At 35.0% G+C, this 20,545-nt stretch overlaps 1 protein-coding gene across 1 annotated transcript; it reads left to right on the top strand.

Moving 5' to 3' along the window:
• The first annotated feature begins 1,868 nt into the window (after nt 1–1,868).
• Nucleotides 1,869–20,343, top strand: LOC149238966 (GDT1-like protein 5). The gene is made up of 13 exons (XM_089373266.1): nt 1,869–2,066; nt 2,200–2,326; nt 2,828–2,896; nt 11,474–11,533; nt 11,716–11,763; nt 18,372–18,460; nt 18,577–18,613; nt 18,781–18,834; nt 19,098–19,166; nt 19,298–19,342; nt 19,451–19,512; nt 19,762–19,834; nt 20,058–20,343. The coding sequence occupies exons 2-13, from the start codon at nt 2,306–2,308 to the stop codon at nt 20,130–20,132; spliced, it is 702 nt and encodes a 233-aa protein (XP_089229392.1). The 5' UTR covers nt 1,869–2,066; nt 2,200–2,305; the 3' UTR covers nt 20,133–20,343.
• The last annotated feature ends 202 nt before the right edge of the window (nt 20,344–20,545 follow it).

Here is a 20,545-nt window from a genome sequence, read left to right as displayed (position 1 = left end):
ATAAAATGTTTGCTTACCCCAAATGTTTGTTTCTTGAAACTATAAACTATTTATAATTGGGTACATTCTTATTATTCCCATTTTCCATCATTCAACATTGTTAATTACTTTGCATCAAACACAGTAATAGAAAATAACTATCATTGAAAATTATTTGGGGTTTAACACTCCATAAGTCACAATGGTTGACTTTGGAGAAAACTATTATTAATATTGGAGAGCAATAGAGACAAGGTATGTTGTTTACTACAGTAGCTCGAGTTAAATATTTGAATGATCTATGATTCCAACTACTCTTTTCATATGATCGATACGAGAAAATGGAAAAAATAATAGGTGCGACAATAGGAACATTGCTGAAACACAAGGACATCAAAGGACCTATCCCACGGAGGGGGATTTGCAAACCCGTTTTGTAAATCTCCTTCACCAGGTGTTACTAATAAAAAATATTAATTTTAAAAGTCTTTCCATATTGGGTTATTACATTGGATATTTATTGCTGTTTACTGTTTTGGATCACATATATATTTTTACTGCAGGGTTTTCTTGTTTTATTATTGCATATATGAAGCGTAAGCAACCAGATATTGTTGTTAGGGTCATTTGTCACTAGTGACTTAAGTGAATTATTTTTGGTACACTTGCTAAGAAATTTCATACTAACACATTGTATCTTTTATAGGACACTGTTTGGTTCTCCCGCAATGTATGGACATCATTGTACTCACCCATCCCTTTGACCTACTTTATGGTCAATAGTTGGACATAAATAAAATTAACTTATCTATCTTATCTAATCTACAACCTTACAAAATATATTTACTTTTAATATTGTTTGGTTGTTAGATAAAAAATTAACGAGAGATGAACATGAATCAAATTCTCCTTACAAAAGATGTTGGTGGTATAATACAATATGGTAAATTAATAACATTATAGGTATTTACCAAATTATATATGGTTAAACTTAATGTCCCTATATTGAGACTATGATGACATTTGATATGAAGGTAGAGTGGATGTCTCACAATCCATGGTGTGTAAACTAGTTGGTTTGTGTGCGGTTTAGTCCCCATCAAGTTTCAAATTTAAATCACATGAAAAAGAGTTGAGGATGGGAGCCAACTGTGGGACTTACATTATCTCATGGAGCATCTAAACTTAACCAAATCTCCTACAATCTTGGTGACAACATCACATTTGTTAAACAAATCATTTTTTCTCAATATTAAAACTAACTTCAATACAAATAATTTTTTACTTCTTTTTAAAACTAAATACAAACAAATTTTCCTTCCTATTAAAACTAACTTCAATGCAAATCATTTTTTCTCCATATTTATTTTGTAAGTGTGGCAAGACTATATCTTCAACATGTCCAACTCACATCCATAAAATAACAATAAAATTTAAAATCCCTACCACAATGAAAGCTAATCCATTTAGTGAAGTTACCCGTTGATTTTAAATGGAGAACACTAAAAAGGCAACGCAAAGCACAGGGCACTTGAAACTTTTACGAATATTCGAAAAAAAAAACACAAAGGTTTGACCAAAGACGAGAATATAATTGGATGGGCACGTGCCAGTGGATTAGGTTAACCTAGCTTCAGGTTTGACTGGTTATTAAATTAAATCATAAATTTATATAAATTCATTAATAATAAACATAATAATTTACTTAGAAATCCCGGAAGTTCAATTGGATAATTGACAGATAAGAACTCCATGACCCCACATACACAAGATCCTTGTAATGCTAATTACTTAAACCACGGAAAAATTAAATAAATAAGTGTTTCTAATTTCATTTAATTAGGAGCTAATTAGTGTTAGTTTGCATCTATTACTTACCATTTCATCGGATCGTCCCAATTGAGTTTCTTGGCGTTCGATGCAGAGGCCGTTCGGAAGCTCACCTTCTGTATCATGTATATATTTCCCGTGAGTTAAACTCAAAACTGCCGCCAATTAAATTGGTTGCCCGGAACTGCCAGAGAGGAAGAAGAAGTATCAAAGTGGAATGATGGCCCATTGATTGGAAGATTTCTCTCGAATTTCTGGTAGGAGATCGCCCACAGACTTAATTTTTTACGCCAAATTTGATGTCTAGGTTTGCTTTTATGATCTTTAGGTAACACGTTATTGGTCGCAAGATCGACCATCGCTTGAATGACATGAGGTGGAATGTTGCAGGCAGGCGATGCTGACTGATTTTGATTGGATTCACAAATACTAGTATCAGGAGTGTTATTGGAGACCAAATCAAACCAGCAGCAGCGGCCTTACTAGCGCAACAACAATGGGTGTCTCAATAATGGAGGTATTCATGCACCCTTCTATATCGCCTTCTATAGCCTAAAGTCTTAGCTTTGATGCCGGTTTATTTTTATATCAGTAAAATCACTTCTCCAGCCAGGCATGGGATTTATCCGTAAATATAATAAGTTCTATGGGCGTGCGTGTATGGGAGGGACGCGTTAATGACACCCGCTTCAGGGATTTTATTTATGGTCCCCTACTGGAACATAAGAAAATATTGATATTGTTAAGTATGAGACCAACGTGTTCTTTGTGGGCACTGTAGAATGTGTTGATAATTGAATCAAACACCTGTTATAAAATGGAAAAGAAGGAAAAATTAAATATGGGAAAGCATTCTGTTTTTAAATGAATAAAATTGTATTAGAACTGCAGAAACCGTTTATTTTGACGGATGCTTCAGATTTGAACTTCCTACCCTGGGGAATGTCTCAAGTCTCTGTCTATCTTTGAGTACATAGTGCAGTCCGGAGGGTCTGATTATCGGCGCTTTGTTTTGCAGGGTTTAACGAAGTCTCTGGCAATGACCGTCCTTTCTGAAGTAGGCGACAAAACCTTCTTCGTCGCCGCGGTAAGTTTAAAAAGCCAATGTTCGGATTGAGAAATGATAAGTACCTTTATTGCCTGTCAGAAATTGTAATTTTGTACTCATGGACGTTCACTTTGACCTTATGGGGTGTAGAGCCCCTGTGTGTGGACGTCCATGAGTTGGTCTCATAAATTTAACAAGCACTTAAATTAATTTAAGCAGACTTTAATAGAGTAATTTATCCTTGCATATTTGGTTAATTCCTAAAACATTTGTGTCTGTTTTTTATTTTTCCTCTAGTAAATCCTCAAAACAGAATTCAGAATAAGAAATTATGATTTTCTAAAACAATGATAAAGTTCTTTGCAGCATGAAATATTTTGTGATTTTTAATGATTTGTCAAATTTTAGCCATCTGTGTTTTGCCAAATTCAATATTCTGGGTAGTTACTGAAATTGAATTTGAACAGAACTTAGAATAAGAATTACAATTTTCTAAAACATTGATAAAAATTTGCATTATGAAAATTTCCAAAACATGTAATACTTTGTATTTTTTAATGATTGATCGTTAAAACCCTGTGTGATGAAAGTTGGATTCCATTAATTCATTTTTCAAATAGTTTGTTTTCACCACCAAATATTAAGTAATAGGTTCTACAGAGATGTTGCTCAAATGAGTGAGACATTTTATTATTGGATAGTTAGCGTGAACAAGGCCAGATATTGAAGGAGCCTGTGGTGGATTCTATTTACTTTGAGTCAGGGTTGGTTATACAGTAGTATTTCTTTGAGCTTTTTAGTTTCCCTCAAAGTCCCTTGTCCTAACAGAATAACAATGTAAACAAATAACGGGTGAGACAGTGATATTGAGTTCCCATTTATTCCTGTGGTAGATCCTTCTCTTTTAAATGCTGAAATCAATCTGTTTAATTATTCTGCCACCAAAACAGGTGAGCAATGGGGATAATGGACAACATCGTCTTAAATGTCTTGAGGCATTAAAAAATATAGAAGCTTATCCATTAATCAATATGAAAAATAAAGCCAAAGATGAGCATCCCATGATCCAGTTCACTATTTGGATATCAATTTCTATTTCAATTAAATTTGGCCTTGTATATATCCAATTAACTTTTTCAAAAGTTTTGGCCAAATCAAAAGTTTCATTACCAGAGCTAGTTGCATCTGTACCTTTATTGCGTGCAAACTTTCTTGGGCTGTTCCCATTGTGTCGTGTATTTACTGTTGTGTATGAGCCTAAACTTTTCTTCGAAGATGACTTTTGAAGAGTTGCTTTGAGGCTGCAGCATGCCTGCTCTAAGTTTTGAAATGATTTTGTAAACAGAATTGCATAATGATATAAGCCTGTAATCATCCATTGTTTCTGGATCATATTTCTTTGAGATTAGAGCTACAAATGTGGCATTCAAAGCCCCAAGACTTCTGGATTCTGAATTTCCTTCAAGAAATTATCTTCTAGTAAGTCGTAAATGCCCAAGTAAAATTATGTAGTCCATCCATCTGTACCTGTGCTCTTTGCTTTCTTGATAGACTCAAGCAAATATTTTGATTCTTCTTTTGCTAGCCCTGCTTCCATACTCTTTCTTTTCTGATCATCTATTAATCTGGGGAAAGAGGATGCCTCCTTCAGTACTTCTGCTATGTTGCATCCCAGAATTTGAAGTGATTAACCCTTATTTCTGCATCTCCTGAAATGATCAAGCCTTGGATCCATCATTTTTTCTGAGTTCCCATGTAGCATTGACATTCTTCCTGTGCTTAGCAAAATTTTGAAGAATCTCTTAATTCCAAGAATCTGAGGAGGATTACTGATTAGTAATTCCAAGAATCTGAGGATTACTGAAATTTTTTGGCCAAAATTTCAGTAATCCTCTTCTAGGTCTTAGGTTATATCTGGAACTGTTCTTCCCATTGACCGCTGTGCAGAATTCCTCAGATTCTTGGAATTATTTTGACACAACCAACTCAAATGCCACAACAAGACTACTTTGCACAGTGGAATAAACACAATAGTAAATCAACTAGTGCACAATAGACATTTTTTTTGCAATTTTCAACCCAACTTCGTTATATTAATCAATCTTTAATACAACTGTCTAGGGCTCTTGTACTAGGGATCATGGCCCTCATACAGTCAATGATACAAGAATACAACTAGGGTTTGGTGTCAGTCCTTTGACAATGAATCTACGTTGAACAAGATACAACTTACTCGTTGATATAGCCAACTCCTCAGCTCCTTTCGGTCCACATACCTTGAACACAACTGCTGGTCCTTCAGCTCCCAATTTGTAGCTCTCCCAATCTGCCTCTATCAATGATCACAAGTCCTTTAGGTCACTGAAAATGGCTCCAAACAATACTACCCTCTAGCTGCTCCTTATTGCATGAAGTTATCGACACATAGCGACTTCTATTTGTTGTTCACAACTCGGTTTGTGAACAGCTCTTGGGCTTCCCACATCTTCCTTCCTCTGCTGCTATATAAAGACAAGTCAAGGGCACAAAGGCTGCCCACTCACCACTGTAGAAGTCCTCAAACAGTGAACTAGGGCTTGATTTCACTGGCTCTCTTTGGCTGCCACTTTGTCACTTCAAGGGATCAACCTCTAGGCCAATACCATTGCCACTTCTAGCATGCTTGAAGTCCTTCTCAAGTCTGCACTTAGGGCTTCTTTGGCACCTACCGTCAGCCCTGCAATCTGCTCCTTAAGATGCCAAACAATTTTGTCCAACCTAGACTCCAATCCTGCACCCTTCCTCCTTGAAGACATCCTCTTCTGCTCTCCCAAAACACCTCAGATATGAGCAAGATTTCTCTTAGATACTTGGACCTGTCTAGGGCAACCTGAAGCAACTTCAAATCACATAATTTTTACACCCACATACCTTATATCTCTGCACTCTTGCCTTAGAGGGATGTGGCCTCTTTCTGTCCGCCTTCTAGGCTAGTTGGCCTCCCTAATCAGTAATCAGGACTCCTGTCTACCTGCAATTATAACAGAAAAACCTTGGCCTATACACAGAGAAATTCCACCTGTTTTGCACCCAGAATTACCCTCTATCAGCTTGGCCTTGTCTCCTCTTCTTTGCTGCTTGTACTTGCCTAACCATAGCCCAAATAATCACAAAGAATCAAACCAAAAACCAGACCTGATTTTCTCCTTCACTAGGCTTCCAGGGTTGCATCTATCTCAAGAGTACCCGGCCTCCTTGTTCAGTCTTCACATGAGATATGAAAGCCTTGATTGGATGCCAAATGAGGCCTCTCTCATCTTGTATTTATATGTCCTTTGGGTGGTACAACTAGCCCTCTTCTAGGGCTCTTCTAAAGCAAGGCCGACTTGACTTTTTGTGCCACTCACCCACCAACATATAAACAAAAATTCTTTTCTCCATTTGGCACATGCTCTCTTAGATTTATTAGCAGCCCCTTGGTCCACTAAGGGTGCCACACATGCTCCAAGTCTCAAATCATCAAAACCATGCATGGTTTCACACCCGCAAGCTTTGGTGCAAAACCCACCTCTTGTGTACTTAACTCACAAATGACTTTTGTGGTACCAATTTCCTCCACAACCTTATACCCTAGGGTTTGGAGTACCTCCTAAGTGACAAATATGAACACCATATACTTTGGAAAAAGGCACAAGTACAAGAAACTTGTTGAGGTTTAGATAGAGAAGAAAGTTAGTTATATCATGAGGATGAAACTTGTGGCAGCAACGATACATGCTGGCTTTGCTAGTTTATTTAGGGTTTATACGAGAGTCTAATTGGGTTTAGTAGCAATGATGGTAGATTAACTAACAAATGAATGGAAAGAGACTATTGATTTATCCATATCTTTTTCCTCTTATGTGTGCAAATTCATCTATGAATAGGAAGAGTAAAACTAAAGTAAAAGAGTATCCAGCCTCCAAAACCCTTCAACTCGATGCAAACAAGCGAACAATGAGCAATATATCGATTAATTCAATTTGCTTTGGTGTTCAAGCAAATTGGGAAGAGATCTTGGGCTTTGTTATCGTCCTAGGGACCTGAAAATGCTTAACTAGGTGCAAGATTATCTACAACTACTCTGATGATATTACAACAAGCTAATTGGACCTAGGGACAAAGGAACAAACAAGAAGGAACAAAGAACGGTTAGAATCTTAGCATGTGTACCTATGAAATCACGTCTTTCATCTTTGCCAATGAAAACAATTAAGGATATGCTATTTTTGGATATAATGAAATCAAAGCACAATTAAGTGTACACAAAAGTAAAATATATGAGAATTAAAGTGCAAGTATGTATGACCCAACTGTGCTTAGTTGAGAAGTTTACCTCCTTATTCAAATACATGTGTTGAATTTCTCTTTAAGGTGGAAATGGCGACGGATGGAAGTGTGGTTAGGGATAGAGATAAAAACAATGCAATCCATCTTATTAATGTGATAAGGATTATCAAAGCCAATGAAGAGGGAAGTACTATTTGTAGCAACCTCCAATAGGTAGTGGGTAGTTGGAGACAACATATCCAAGTAAGTCCAAGATTGTGGAAGGTGGAAAGACATTTGATTGAATGCAAGATATTTATAAATTTGACAGTTTTGGTATGAAAGAGAGACCAAAAAGGGACCCTTAATAATGAGCAAGGGAGTGGCATAGATTGATTTGGGATTGCTTGAGTGGTATATCTAGTCATTACATTCATTATTGAAGGGTATTTTGAAATTTTCTCTATAACAATCAACTTGTGGGTTTTTATATTGCATATTGAGTAACAAGACTAAACCATGAGTGTTTGTGGAGAAATTGTCCCTTGTACCACAAGGAAGTGTGAATTGCGGGCCACAAGGTGGTTTAGATAGAAATGGTAGTGTTTTGGAGTATGTACCATGGCCACTTTAGTTAAAGGAAAATTTGACTAACTAAAAACCTCAGACATCACCATAATGGATTGGGGACATTTTAGGAGTCAAGAGAGAAGACTTAACTAACCAAATGCCCAACTAGTGCATGAGGTCCAGGAGAGGTCAAATCTGGGAAGGATTTCCTGAATGGGTTGGCCAAAGAGTTTACTAGAACTAAACATACCACCAAGGAAGGGAAAGACCAAATTCTAGGTGAAGGGACCCTTGCATGGCACTAAGCATCAAACAGGAGACCAAAAGCACATATCTAGACCATAGTAAGATACTCAAAGAGGGAACTTCAACATATATGAGCCATAGTTGTGATGGATTGGGGGACCTTTATGTTTTCACAAGGTGAGTCAAGTATGTCTAATGCATGATGAAAATTGCACATAATTGTATCTAAAGGGATATGTGTAGGCTCAATATAACCTGCAAAAGTCCATACATGATCCAAATTGGATCATTATATTGTTTGTCATCCTTCTCGATGCTTTCAAAGTGGAAACAATGGAGTAATCAACTCACGAGACTTTTTTTAACAGTGGGACCTAGTTTGGCAAAACAAGGTTTGAAACCTTCTAGGAGCATTTTGAGGCATCAAACGACGTTTTTTGGGGGTAAACTTTGCCGCTGTAGTGCCACACATTTTTGTTCCTATTCTATACACAAAGATCTTTCCAACGATGCAAGAATTGCGTCAATCGAAGTTCGTATGCGAAAGTTATGCCACTTAGAAGTTTTTCCATTGAGGGAAAATTTCCCTTGAATTTACCTCAGCAGTATATCGTTGATGATATTTTTCTTGGGCTATTCACAGGAGGAAAAATCTTTATCAAAGTTATTCCAAGTATACATTTGGTGAAAGGCTTTATATGTTCTCGACGATTTCTGCCGCAGCGTTTGAGTAATAGAATTTAGATTTAGCTGAGAATCCATTAAGAATAATTAGCATCCGTGTGTTCTGGCCATGCTTTCCATTAAACTGCCAAAGGATTTCAAGTAATATCTTTAATTATAATCTTTGGGTTGCTTGTAATTTTTGGCATCTAAAATGTTATTGAGATAGAGTTTGTTAGCGGGCACTTAAATTGCTTCGTATATGTTGGAATTCAGCATATGAATCATTGAATAGTCTTTGAAATCACAAATTCAATTGCAATTTGTATTATCAAAATCACGATTTCAACTGTCTGGGTAGATTCAGAAATGCCATATTTTTGTAGAATTGCAGTTTTTTTTTTTCAGTAGGAAAAAATCGGCATATATATATTGAGATATGGATCATGTTACATATAAGACCGTAGTCTTAGAGTATATGGATACATAGCTCCGATATTGCGCATGTAGAGTATCAGCAGCATGAAAAGGCTATGTGTCAAGATATAAAAGAGAGCATCGGCGAACTATTTACCAAGGCAAAAACAACCTGGTATTGGCAGCAAGAAGACTATGAATGGAAATATAAAAGAGAATTACATATATGACTGCAATCTTGGAAAATATGATTACATGGCACCGATATTGCTCATGTATTGTATCAGCAGCAAAAAAGGCTATGAGTCAAAATTTAAAAGAGATCAGCAGCGATCCATTTACCAAGGCAAAACAACCTGGTATTGGAAGCAAGAAGTTTATGAATGCAGAAATTACAGATTTGCATTGCCCAGAGTTCTCTAACCGTATTTTTGCGAGAAACACTTCCAGAATGAGAAGTGATATGATGACCATTTATCCCATGCCATTTTGTAAAATGCACCTCTTCTTTTAGTAATCATGTACATCACAAATCATTGTATAAATTGTTTGCATTATTCTTTTCATAATCCTTTTTCTACCAAAAATAATTTTTTACGTGTAGTTTGAGAATAGAGATCTGATTAAATTTGAGAATAGAGATCTGATTAAATTTGAAGGGACATTCTTAATTTTCAAGTTGAAGGGTATAGCTGCTTCATCAGCTCTATCATGATTAAAAGTTGGAAATTTAATTGTATTTTAATTGCCATAAGGAAAGCAGAAATATGTTGATAACAAGCATTTTAAATTTATTTAGAAATACTTAAAGATGGAAATTTAATTGTATTTTAATTTACATAAAGAAAGTAGAAATAGGCTGATAAAAAAGTATTTTAAATTTATTTAGAAATACTTAGTTGGAAGTTTAATTGTATTTTAATTTACATAAGGAAAGTAGAAATAGGCTGATAGAAATTTATTTTAAATTTATTTAGAAATACTTTTTTTGGCCTGTGATTTGTTTATGGCAACTTGATGATATTGCAATATCTTGTCCAAGTTATCTACAGTAACCTTACTTAAAGTTCCATTGGCAATGTTCCCTGCCAACAAATGAATCGGTACAAAAATGGGATATGAAGGGATGTGAGCTTTCATACCTTTGAAAGGATGTGATATGATATGTAATGAAAGGACACGAGATATGGAAGGGTTATGAAAGGAGCATGAGAACAAGATATGAAGGGTTGTCACCTTTCACACCTCTTGTGATGGTGCAAGTAATTAAATATGAAATAATACAAAAATGAGAAATTAGGGTGTATGAAAATGAAATATGAAGGGGTATAGAGATGAGATGTGAAGGGGTGTGACCTTTAAAGCTTTTGGCACCAGTACAGGATATTTGATATAAAACTGTATGAAAATGAAATATGAAGAGTTATGACACCTTGAAACTCTTGTCTGGAACCATTAAGCTCTGGTATGACTTTTTATGCTAGTGACACAACTCATTTGTAAAATTACTCAAAATAAGGTAAAACAAAGCATAATGGAGAGAAATTAATACACTGTAATCATGAGTCTATGATAAGATGGAGTAACACTAGGACATGAGTCACGCTCTTAAGCTTTTGACATGAACATAAGTTCATTTCGATGATGATCATGATTCTTTAGATGAGAAGAATATCTCTTTATAACTTTTAGAAGAGTCACCAAATCCCTGACAACATATGTTAACTCTCGTTTCCTATTGATTCCTTTGTTAAAATTTAATGAAGTGGCTCGAGCATTGACTTGTACTATCATCAACCTATACTTGATTTTTAGCAAAAGTATGATATTATATATTGTTGAGATCATCTTGGAATGAATTTCACAACAGTAACATTGATAATATTGACTTCAGGAATCTAATAAGAGAAATCGATAAAGAAACATATAACTCCTACACATGGTATAGGTTGTGCCGATGGGCATAGCAAGATTTACAACCTTGTCATTGCTGAAAATGACATTGAACTGAGTGACAATGATGAAATGTTGAATTGGGAGTTTCATTGGTTGTGGTGGTTATGCTCTTATCTATGTTGTTTCGTTCAGTTAGTGTCCCTAGCAACACCAGTCAGGCATTTTTTTGATGTACAAACTTCTCTACTAGTCTAGAGGTAAACTCTCCCGACCTCAAAGTTTTAAGTGGCATCCTAGTTGATAAATGCCAATATGTCTTTTACCACCATCTCACTATTTTTCTGAAATACCTTTATGTTATTGATTACAAAACATTGTTAGCTCGAATACAATTGGTACCACAATATGAGGGATTGCAGTAGTTGTATAAAAATGCTTCTGATATTTGGATAGTCTATTCGTTTTTCTTCATGTTATGGAAATTTAGATTGAATGTAGTGGGTAAGATTCATTTGTTTGAGTTTTTGTGTGTTCAAGATCATGGCTATGCGGCATCCCAGGAGATTTATCTTGGTTGGATCTCTTGTAGCTCTATATGTAAGTACAGTTTATTTTATTGTCCTTTTTCTTGGATGTAGCTTTGGAAGTTTTAGTTTTTAATTTTCAAATGTTGTTAGCAGTAGGTGTGCTTAGTTTGTTATTCTTTACAGTAGAAATGAGTTAGTTCCAGTGGCCACCATTGTTATGTGTTTTCACTTAATTGTTCTATTACCATACAGATTATGACTGTGATCTCTGTATTTTTCGGCTGGGCTGCACCAAATCTTGTAAGTCGCTGGCTGGTTATTTTCCATTGAATTAAGAATCTCATGAATATCTGTAGCACTTTTGTTGTCTACTGGTTTTTTTACCCTTCCTGTAGTACTCGCATTGCTTAGTCTAGACATATTTACAGCAGAGTTGTATCTTCTTTGTATACAGTTTCCATTTGAAATGATTTATATTTGAAATTCATTGCTTCCTGGTTTAGCATGGTATGCTTATAATTATTATCTAGTGTTCAAAGTCATTGATCTCATTATGCTTGTCATTTTCATGCACATCATATCTAACGCTACTGCCATTGTTGGAATCCTCAAGACTCTGAAGACATTTGTCGGCATTTTATACAACCTTGAAGAGAATCTTATCCCTGTAATCCATGCTTATGTTGTTGGTTCCTTGTGAGATTAATCTTGGAAGGAAGTAATAGTCTCTCATTTTTTTGTAAACCTGAATTTTGTTTTCTTGGCACACAGTTTGCATTACAAATATTTATATTTGTAATTGTATGCCCAGATTTGATAAGTATTGGTGATGCAAACAACTTTGGTCAAATATTGCTTCCAAAATACAGTAACTAAATTTTATTTTCTTTTGATTATATGATGCCCTTTTTACCATGACAGGGGTTCACAAATGCCATCAAAATATTCAATAGTTCTATCAATTTGACCTTGAATGCATTTGGAAAATAGTACAAAAAGGACATTTTTGTATGTTTGTTGAGTCTCTATGTTTAAATTCTTTTTCATTATTACTTTGATGATTTTTAAGATTTCTTTTAATCAACCCCTTTATTCTCTTTTTCAGTCAAGTTTTTAAACATTGGTTGTTAGTAAGGATTTGTTTGTTATAACAGCTTGAGGAAGTACAATAAACCACTATCCAAGGTTAACCATGCATATAAGAATAAATTACCTGGATTTGGATACAGATCCATCAGATTTTGAAAATCTAGGATCCGGATACAGGTGGGAAACTAAATGGAAATGCCTTGCCAGTGAACATGATATATAATGAGGTAAACTTCATTGTAATAAGTTTACCTGCTATCTATAATATCAATGACTGTTGTTATGTAATCTCTCATCTGCTCGGTGATGTAACCCTATCTAGGGTTTCTAGCTTGTTACATGGTATCAGAGCAGGTTCATTATTTACCTAATTAGATTATTGATTGAATGCTGAGAACAGGCATTAGAGAAAGGGTGTCGACTACCAGGCAGTCAAATCACCCCATTTCTGACAAGTCAAAGTTCTATGTGTTTTGATTGCTTTTTTGAAAAACTGGTGTTCTTGGTCGTCTTAAAATTTGCCAGAACCCTCTGGGAGCAAACTTTCCATCTCATATTTGTAACTCCTAACATAATTCCAACTAGATTTAAAGCCAAATTTAACTGGTTAACCAGTAAAAACAGGATGGTTTGAACACAACCAGTATGAAAGAAAGTATTCAGCTGCTGACTCATCAAACCTTTGTACAATTTCTTTACCTATGCAAACTCTGCTATTATATTAGCTTGCCAAATCAGTCATCACCATGATTCATTGCAGATTCAAGTCAAATTGATCCAAGACCACTGGGAAGAAGGGGAGGAGGGCAAATTTTAAGCTATGTACTATGCAGTAAGCCAATCTTCCGTTGAATGAAAATAATGTGGTATTCAATTGAGAGGATGAAAAGACAGCTTACTGTATGGTGCTTAACATTTTCCCGGGAAGAGTACTATAGCTGCCATTTCGAAGAAGGTCGAGCAAGCCACCTAGCCTCCATTCGAGGCATCATAGCCAATCCAAGGAGCCACCATACCACAAATCGCAGAGAAACATTCATTGTGGTAGTTCACCAACTCAGCCGTCACCATGATTCATTGCAGCTGCAAGTCAAATGGATTGAAGCCACCGAGAAGAGCATTGTACCTGCCAATTCGAAGGAGGTCAAGTAAGCCACCCAGCCTCATTCAAGCCAACCCAGTAGCCATCACATCAAATTAGAGCATCCACCCTTTATTAGTTGGAGGAACCACCAAAATGAAGGAGCCACCATACCACAAATGATACAGGAACCATTGTTGCTGTAGATCGCCAAATCGGCTGTCTCCATGATTCACTACAGCTGCAAGTCAAATCGATCCAAGCCAATGGAAAGAGTAATGTAGCCGCCAATTTGAAGGAGGTTGAGTAAGCTACCTAGCTTGCATTCAAGCCACCATAGCAGCAGCCGTCACTTAATAGTTGGAGGAAGAACACATCCAAGGAGTCACCATACCACAAATCATAGAGAAATTACAGCAGCTGCCAACTGTGTAGTGCCGTTTGTTGTAGATCAAGATGCTTCCGTAAATAATTCCTATGAGACATTTGTTCTTCATACATCAGAGTCACTGTTTTAGCACGTAGACGTACAGTTAGAAAGTAGCGGCTGTTGTTAATATACAAATGTTGCTGTACGGAAATATTATAGCGTCCTTCAGTGACTGTACAATTAGCATGTAGTCGTACATTAGTAGAATTTCTGATTAGTTGATTTGAGTCTCTAGATCAAGCGAAGAGTCATTTCAGATCTCTTTGTTAGGACATTAAGCATGGAGATGCCATCAGAAAAACACTCTGGTTTCATTTCCACGCGTGGAAAGTAAAAATTCAGGTGCAGTGGATGGACAGGAATCTGTGGAGAATACTAAAAGGGATTGAGAGATCTTCAACATATCCTAGTAAATTATTGGAATGGTAGAGAAGAGGTTCACTATGTTTGGCCAAGTCACTATGTTTAGCCACAAACAATCTGAGATATATCATTAAACATCTAACTGAAGTCAAAGCTAAAATAGAGGAGGAAGATGCCAAAGCCATTTTGTTAGATAGTTTGTCTTCTTAATACAAAATGTTAGTTTTACTTAGTCAACTACCTTATGAAACTCTAGAAGATATGAAGTCAACTACCTTATGAAACTCTAGAAGATATGATTGCTACTCTCTTAGTTGAAGAAAAGAGAACCATTGCAGGAGGGACCAAAAACAATCTTCAACTTGAGATGGCATTATACTCGAGAAATAATCGTAGCAGATCAACTAAAGACAAGGGGAAGCTGAAATGTTTATTGCAAGAAAATGGGTCACACAACTTGGAATAGTAAATTTCCAGCCATTAGCATTCTTTAAGGGAAAAGTTAGAGACAGAGCACTTTTAGTTAATGCAACCATTGTTGAAGATCCACTGGATGCTGATAGCAGTGATGATCTTATTAAATAAAGGACATTTGACGCATTTAAGGATCCCACACTTTGAAAACAAGATAGCATCTAGTGTAGATACATTTAAGTGTGGGTAGTTTCCAATATATTTTGGAGTTTGTGGATCTTGAGAATTATCCCCTCATTAGGGTTTTAAGACATACATGTGGATTGCCATCCAATAAGGAGGTCATGAGACGTGCATTTGTGTTGCTGCCCAGTAATTTAATTCAAAAGATTTATCATTTGGGAGTTTTGGAAGGTAGAATTTGAGAAGTCGGGAATTCAATTTGGGAGCTACATCTTTACAAAGGTTACAAGGCAGCTTGATTGGGCTCTACTTGATCTATGAACTATTTAAAAAAAAGCTTCTAAAGAATGTTTTTTATTACTTATATTGTTTTTATGCTTAATTAGTGTGTGTTTAACTTCAGTTGATATCTTTTTCTTTCAGTATTGTAAGCCTTAAGTGGGAGTGTTAGAATATTAAGGTTTACTATGCAATTGTCACTTTATAGCTTTAGGTTTAGGCTTAAGTTCACTTTTTGTGTAAAGTGGTCTATCCCATGCTTACAAACGGAAATTATTTTGTGAACAGTGATATAAGGAGGTAAACTCCCTTGTAGTAAGTCAACCTGTTATACATGATATCAATGAATGTTATTGTGTAATCTCTCTCGTGTGCTCAATGATGTAACCCTGTCTAGGGTTTCTAGCTTGTGTAACATATAAAATAATTAATATATTACATTTTAATTACATATAAGCTTAAAATTTTATTTTTAATTAGTTTATTACATATAAGTTATAAATTTTAATTTTAATTAGTTTATTTCGAAACTTGTACCCACCATTTTGATGTTTTTGGTTGCTTGGGAACGGGAACAAAACATCCCCAATTGGTTGGGCATGGTTCTGGGAACTTGGTAGTTTCCACATCAAGGAAATGAGAGATTGGGAATGATTTCTGATATGGAGAACTTCAAATTAGAATTTTAATTTTGGTATTAATAAATACTGATATTTAGTAATATTGATTAAAATACATTTTTGATTAATTATTACAACACTTAATTAATTATGAATATTTTTATTATATTTATTCAAAATATTACTATAAAACAAAAACTAAACTACACAAATCTTTTTTCAAAAATCATTTAAATAAAAAATTAAAAGAAGTTAATATTTCCCACTTTATAGTCGTGGATATGATAACTTTTAATGCATATATGTTTGCCTTTGAGTCTAGACTAAACACAAAAGTCCAATGAATCAATGCCTTACCAATGATAAACATTTGCTAGTGTTTGTTGTTGTCAACCAACTTTATTTTTATTTTTATTGTATTTTTATATTATGAGAGTAGTCTATTCAGGTTTTTTCTAATCAGAACTAGAACAATGGTTCAAATTTACAAATATGTTCAAAGTTTATATATGGAAAGTTTAATTTTATGAAGACGTTATACATATTTAATTTCCCATTTTCCAGTTGAATATTTGTCGATATTAACTTCAGTATTCTGTTAAATATGTTTATATAATTATCATTATCATTATCTAGATATGTTGTAATTTAAAATATTTTTTACCATGTAATATTATTGCTCCTAACTTGATGTTTCTTGCAAATTTAGGGGAAACTTCTAGCTATATTGGACACTCATCCATGTTCCTAATGTTTCGGTGTTCTTGATATATATATATTTTTCAAGAAGGGAAACAAAATTTTTAATCTTGGACAATTCATTAAGTAAATCAATGTTCAGACCAAAATCCTTTCTTACAGATGGCTTTCCTGAACAGGAACTTTTGGCGGCTCCATCTGTTATAGCTGGCTATTTGTTCACCAAAGGTCTTTGAGGAACTTGTTTCCCCAATTGACTCTTTTGTTGACCTATTGGATTTCTTCTTTGATATGTGTTTGATTCCTCTCCCTTACTATTTTCTTTGTTTCCTCCTATGAAGGCATTGGACCATACTTTTTTGTGATTGTATATGTCTACTCTACACACACAGCACAAGAATTCCCTTGAAGATTGCAAATGATTGAAATTGTTTGAATTTTCTTTATTAGTTTCTCTTTCTTTGACAATTACTGGGCATGATACCTCATCATGCACATTTTGACAGCATGAGAAATGCTCTTGATTCAGTATGGTGGTAGGATTTATAGGCACTGGGAGTATTTGATCTTGGGGGCCTCTGTTCATAACTTCATGCTCTATCTAAAGTTGCTTCTTTGAAATGGTTTTGCATAGCTTTTTTCAAGTGCGTAAATCTATTCTTCATTGTTGTATACAACTTTATAGCATTGGAATGGAGCTCTCCAATTGCTTTAGTCAATAATGTAACATTTCCAGGAGTTGGCTCTACATAATTTATGGCTTTAGGTTTGGTTTTGCCTTTGATGTAGATGCCCTAGAATAAAAAATGTCCAGTTTATTAGAAGCCTTTATATTTTCTTCAATTTGTTGCGCTTGAGATGCTTTTAAATCTTTGGGGACTTTGTCTCTCTAATAAAAGCCAAAATTTCTTTCAAAGGTATTGGAATATTACAAGAGAATGACATCACCCATAGAAATTTGAATAGTACAAGAGAATGGCATCACCTTGAGGTTTAGTTTCTTTGGGTGATGCCATTCTCTTGTACTATTCAAATACAATGAATAACTTTTAATGCATATATGTTTGCCTTGAGAAGAAGATGCAAGAACTTGGTTTAGGAACTTTGATGATGCTGGCATCACCCTGAAGTTAAACTGCATGTGTTATGTTTGACAAAATGTCTTACATTAATAATTAGCAGAAAATAATTGACAATGTCATTTTTGCGAAGTGCTGGTTAAAAATACCATATGTGATAAGTGACAATGTTCACAACTATTGATGGTGACTTATATTGTTTCCAGTTGTCCTTTGAATTCAGGCTTTTAGTTGTCAACATTTTGTATTGCTATAATGTATCACAGTTTTTGATTGTGCATGGCTTTATATCTCCTATAGGTATTGTGGACTGTGTATGAATGGACATTGATTGATCATTGTATTTTCATTTTCACTAGTAATAAGAAAATCTATAACTAGCTTAACATAGTAAATATGGAATTTAATTCTTGCATGTTGATACGTCTTATTCCTTGATCATAGATATATGGGAAATGCAGTGTTAATATTTCTGATATTTAATATTTATATTTTTTAACTTTTAATATCTCATGTTCCCTGTTTCTTGTTGCATCCTCTGAAATGCGGGGGTTGTTTTCTTTCCTTAATTTCCCCACCTATTCTCCTCGTCCCTGCACCTTAGGTTAATATAACTTTTTCATTTGATGCTATTTTGATTCCGACGCTTACTTCTGTTTAAAATGTTGCAGTTATCTCGGAAATGGACTCATCTTGTTACAACAGTCTTGTTCTTTGCATTTGGTTTGTGGTCATTATGGGAAGGAATCACAGAGGATGGGTGTGTTTTTCGTACAACTATTTCTTTCATCTTACACTGAGATTGTCTTGTCAACTCTCAAATTTTTGATATGTTTGCTGTTCTATGCCTACTGTGGTGGGATTTCTTTTCTGCAGAGAATCAGAAGAGTTGGCTGAGGTGGAAGCTAAGCTGGTTAGTTATAGATTTATCACACTCATAACTAAGTAGTCACATTACTTTCGGTAAAGTTGTGGCTGATTGCTAAAAAATTACTCTATTTTCGATCATGCACAATGCAACTGTGGAGATTGTTAAAATTGACTGTAATACTGGACTATTTGTTGGGTGAATGGATGCAGTCTGCTGATCGGAAAGAAAATGGAATTTCAACTAAGGCAACTGTAAAATCAAAGGTACGGAAGTAACTTCAATAAGCCTAATCTGAATTTGAGGGACTTTGAATGTGATTTTATTCCTTTGTTCCTTTGTTCTTCTGTCCTTTTGGAATTTGTTATCTTAGGTTTGGTTTACATTTTGATGAGGATAAATATTGGTGGTTAAGTTGTTTAGTTCATGGATGCAGAGTGTTAGCAAGGAGTTGGGGTGTTGAGTTCTTTTGGCTTTCAAAATACGTAATTGCCTGTTTGTAGTTAACAGTTATTATTGATGTTTGTAGGAGGACGATGATACAAAAAAACAAGAGAGACCTTTCCTTACGAAATATTTTTCACCAATTCTCCTAGAGGCAAGCAATCTTCTTTACTTATAGCCCAATTTAAATGGTGTAAAGTTTTGTTGTTTCAACAATATTTACTGAAGGCTTCTGAAGAGAATTTCTGCTGTTGTGATTTGAAATTTCTAATTCCACATTTACAGGCATTTTCGCTGACATTTTTTGGAGAGTGGGGTGATAAGAGCCAGGTATTCAATGGTTTTTATTAAGATAGGATTTTAGAGGAAAATTGTGAAGATGCCATTACTGCACTTATGTGAAGTTAATATTCTAATATAATTTGACACTTTTTCCAGCTTGCTACAATAGGACTGGCGGCAGACGAAAATCCAGTTGGTGTAGTTCTCGGGGGCATTATGTATGTTCTTCAAGGATATGCTTTAGCAATGAAAGATACTTTCCTTCTAAATTGAATTTTAATATGGATCATCAATGGATTCTTATAGCTATATCCATTTGTTAGATACAGAAGATTAGTGTTAACAAAATATTCGTGAGTCAATGATCTCATGTTAGTGCAATAGCACTGTTTGGTAAGAGGTTTCTGCAAGTTAATGATGTCATGCAACTAATTTTGAAATTAATGGCCTTACGCATTTCATTGTAGAGGGCACACTCTTTGTACGGCTGCTGCTGTGTTTGGAGGGAAGTCTTTGGCAGCTCGGATATCTGAAAGAATGGTAAATTGTTCATGATGGATTCATTTTCTGCTGTATAAAGTTTATTTCTGATGTTACTGATTATTTTCCTTCCTGCTTTTTGCCAAGAAGGATATTCTCTGGTAGAATTGTTTGGTGTATTTGGTATTCAGTCTTTGCTGTAAAATATGGTGAATTACTGAAATGGTAACTAGTATATTAGATTGCACTGAATATTTTCTTGCTTGGTATTTTGATGGAACAGGTTGCAATTTCTGGTGGAATTCTTTTTGTTATATTTGGCATTCAGTCTTTGCTGACGAAAGTGGAGGATGCCTGAAAGTTCCTCTGGCATTTGATGATGATTAAGAACTGCTTTATTATCTTTTCTTGTGCCCATGTCTGATGTCCACGATTATTTGCTGCTTTCATTGTTACATTTTTCATCTCACTGGGTAATTTCCAGCTGAATTGCTGCAGTAATTCAATACATATTTCTGTAGCAAAAAACACTTGCAAAGAACTCTTTTTAAAATGTTTATGATTTTCCAGCCTTGTTTTTGTCATTGTTAAATTTTCATTTTGGAAGAGAAACATGCTGACAAATTTTACTTCACAGTTTGCATTAATTACTTTTTATAATAAAATTATAATTTTCTATATTGCATGGGGATCTGACCCCTTATGAAGAAACCTTAAGCACCATTCCGGTGCTTCGGGGACTTGTGAAACCCTAGGAAATGTCCTCAAACT

Source organism: Pinus tabuliformis, chromosome 8, assembly GCF_031772625.1.
Source record: "Pinus tabuliformis cultivar Carrire ecotype Pingquan chromosome 8, CPIR1, whole genome shotgun sequence".
In the NCBI taxonomy this organism is placed as follows: Eukaryota; Viridiplantae; Streptophyta; class Pinopsida; order Pinales; family Pinaceae; genus Pinus; species Pinus tabuliformis.
Note: the sequence above shows the minus strand (reverse complement) of the source record. Positions and strands in the feature narration are given on the sequence as shown.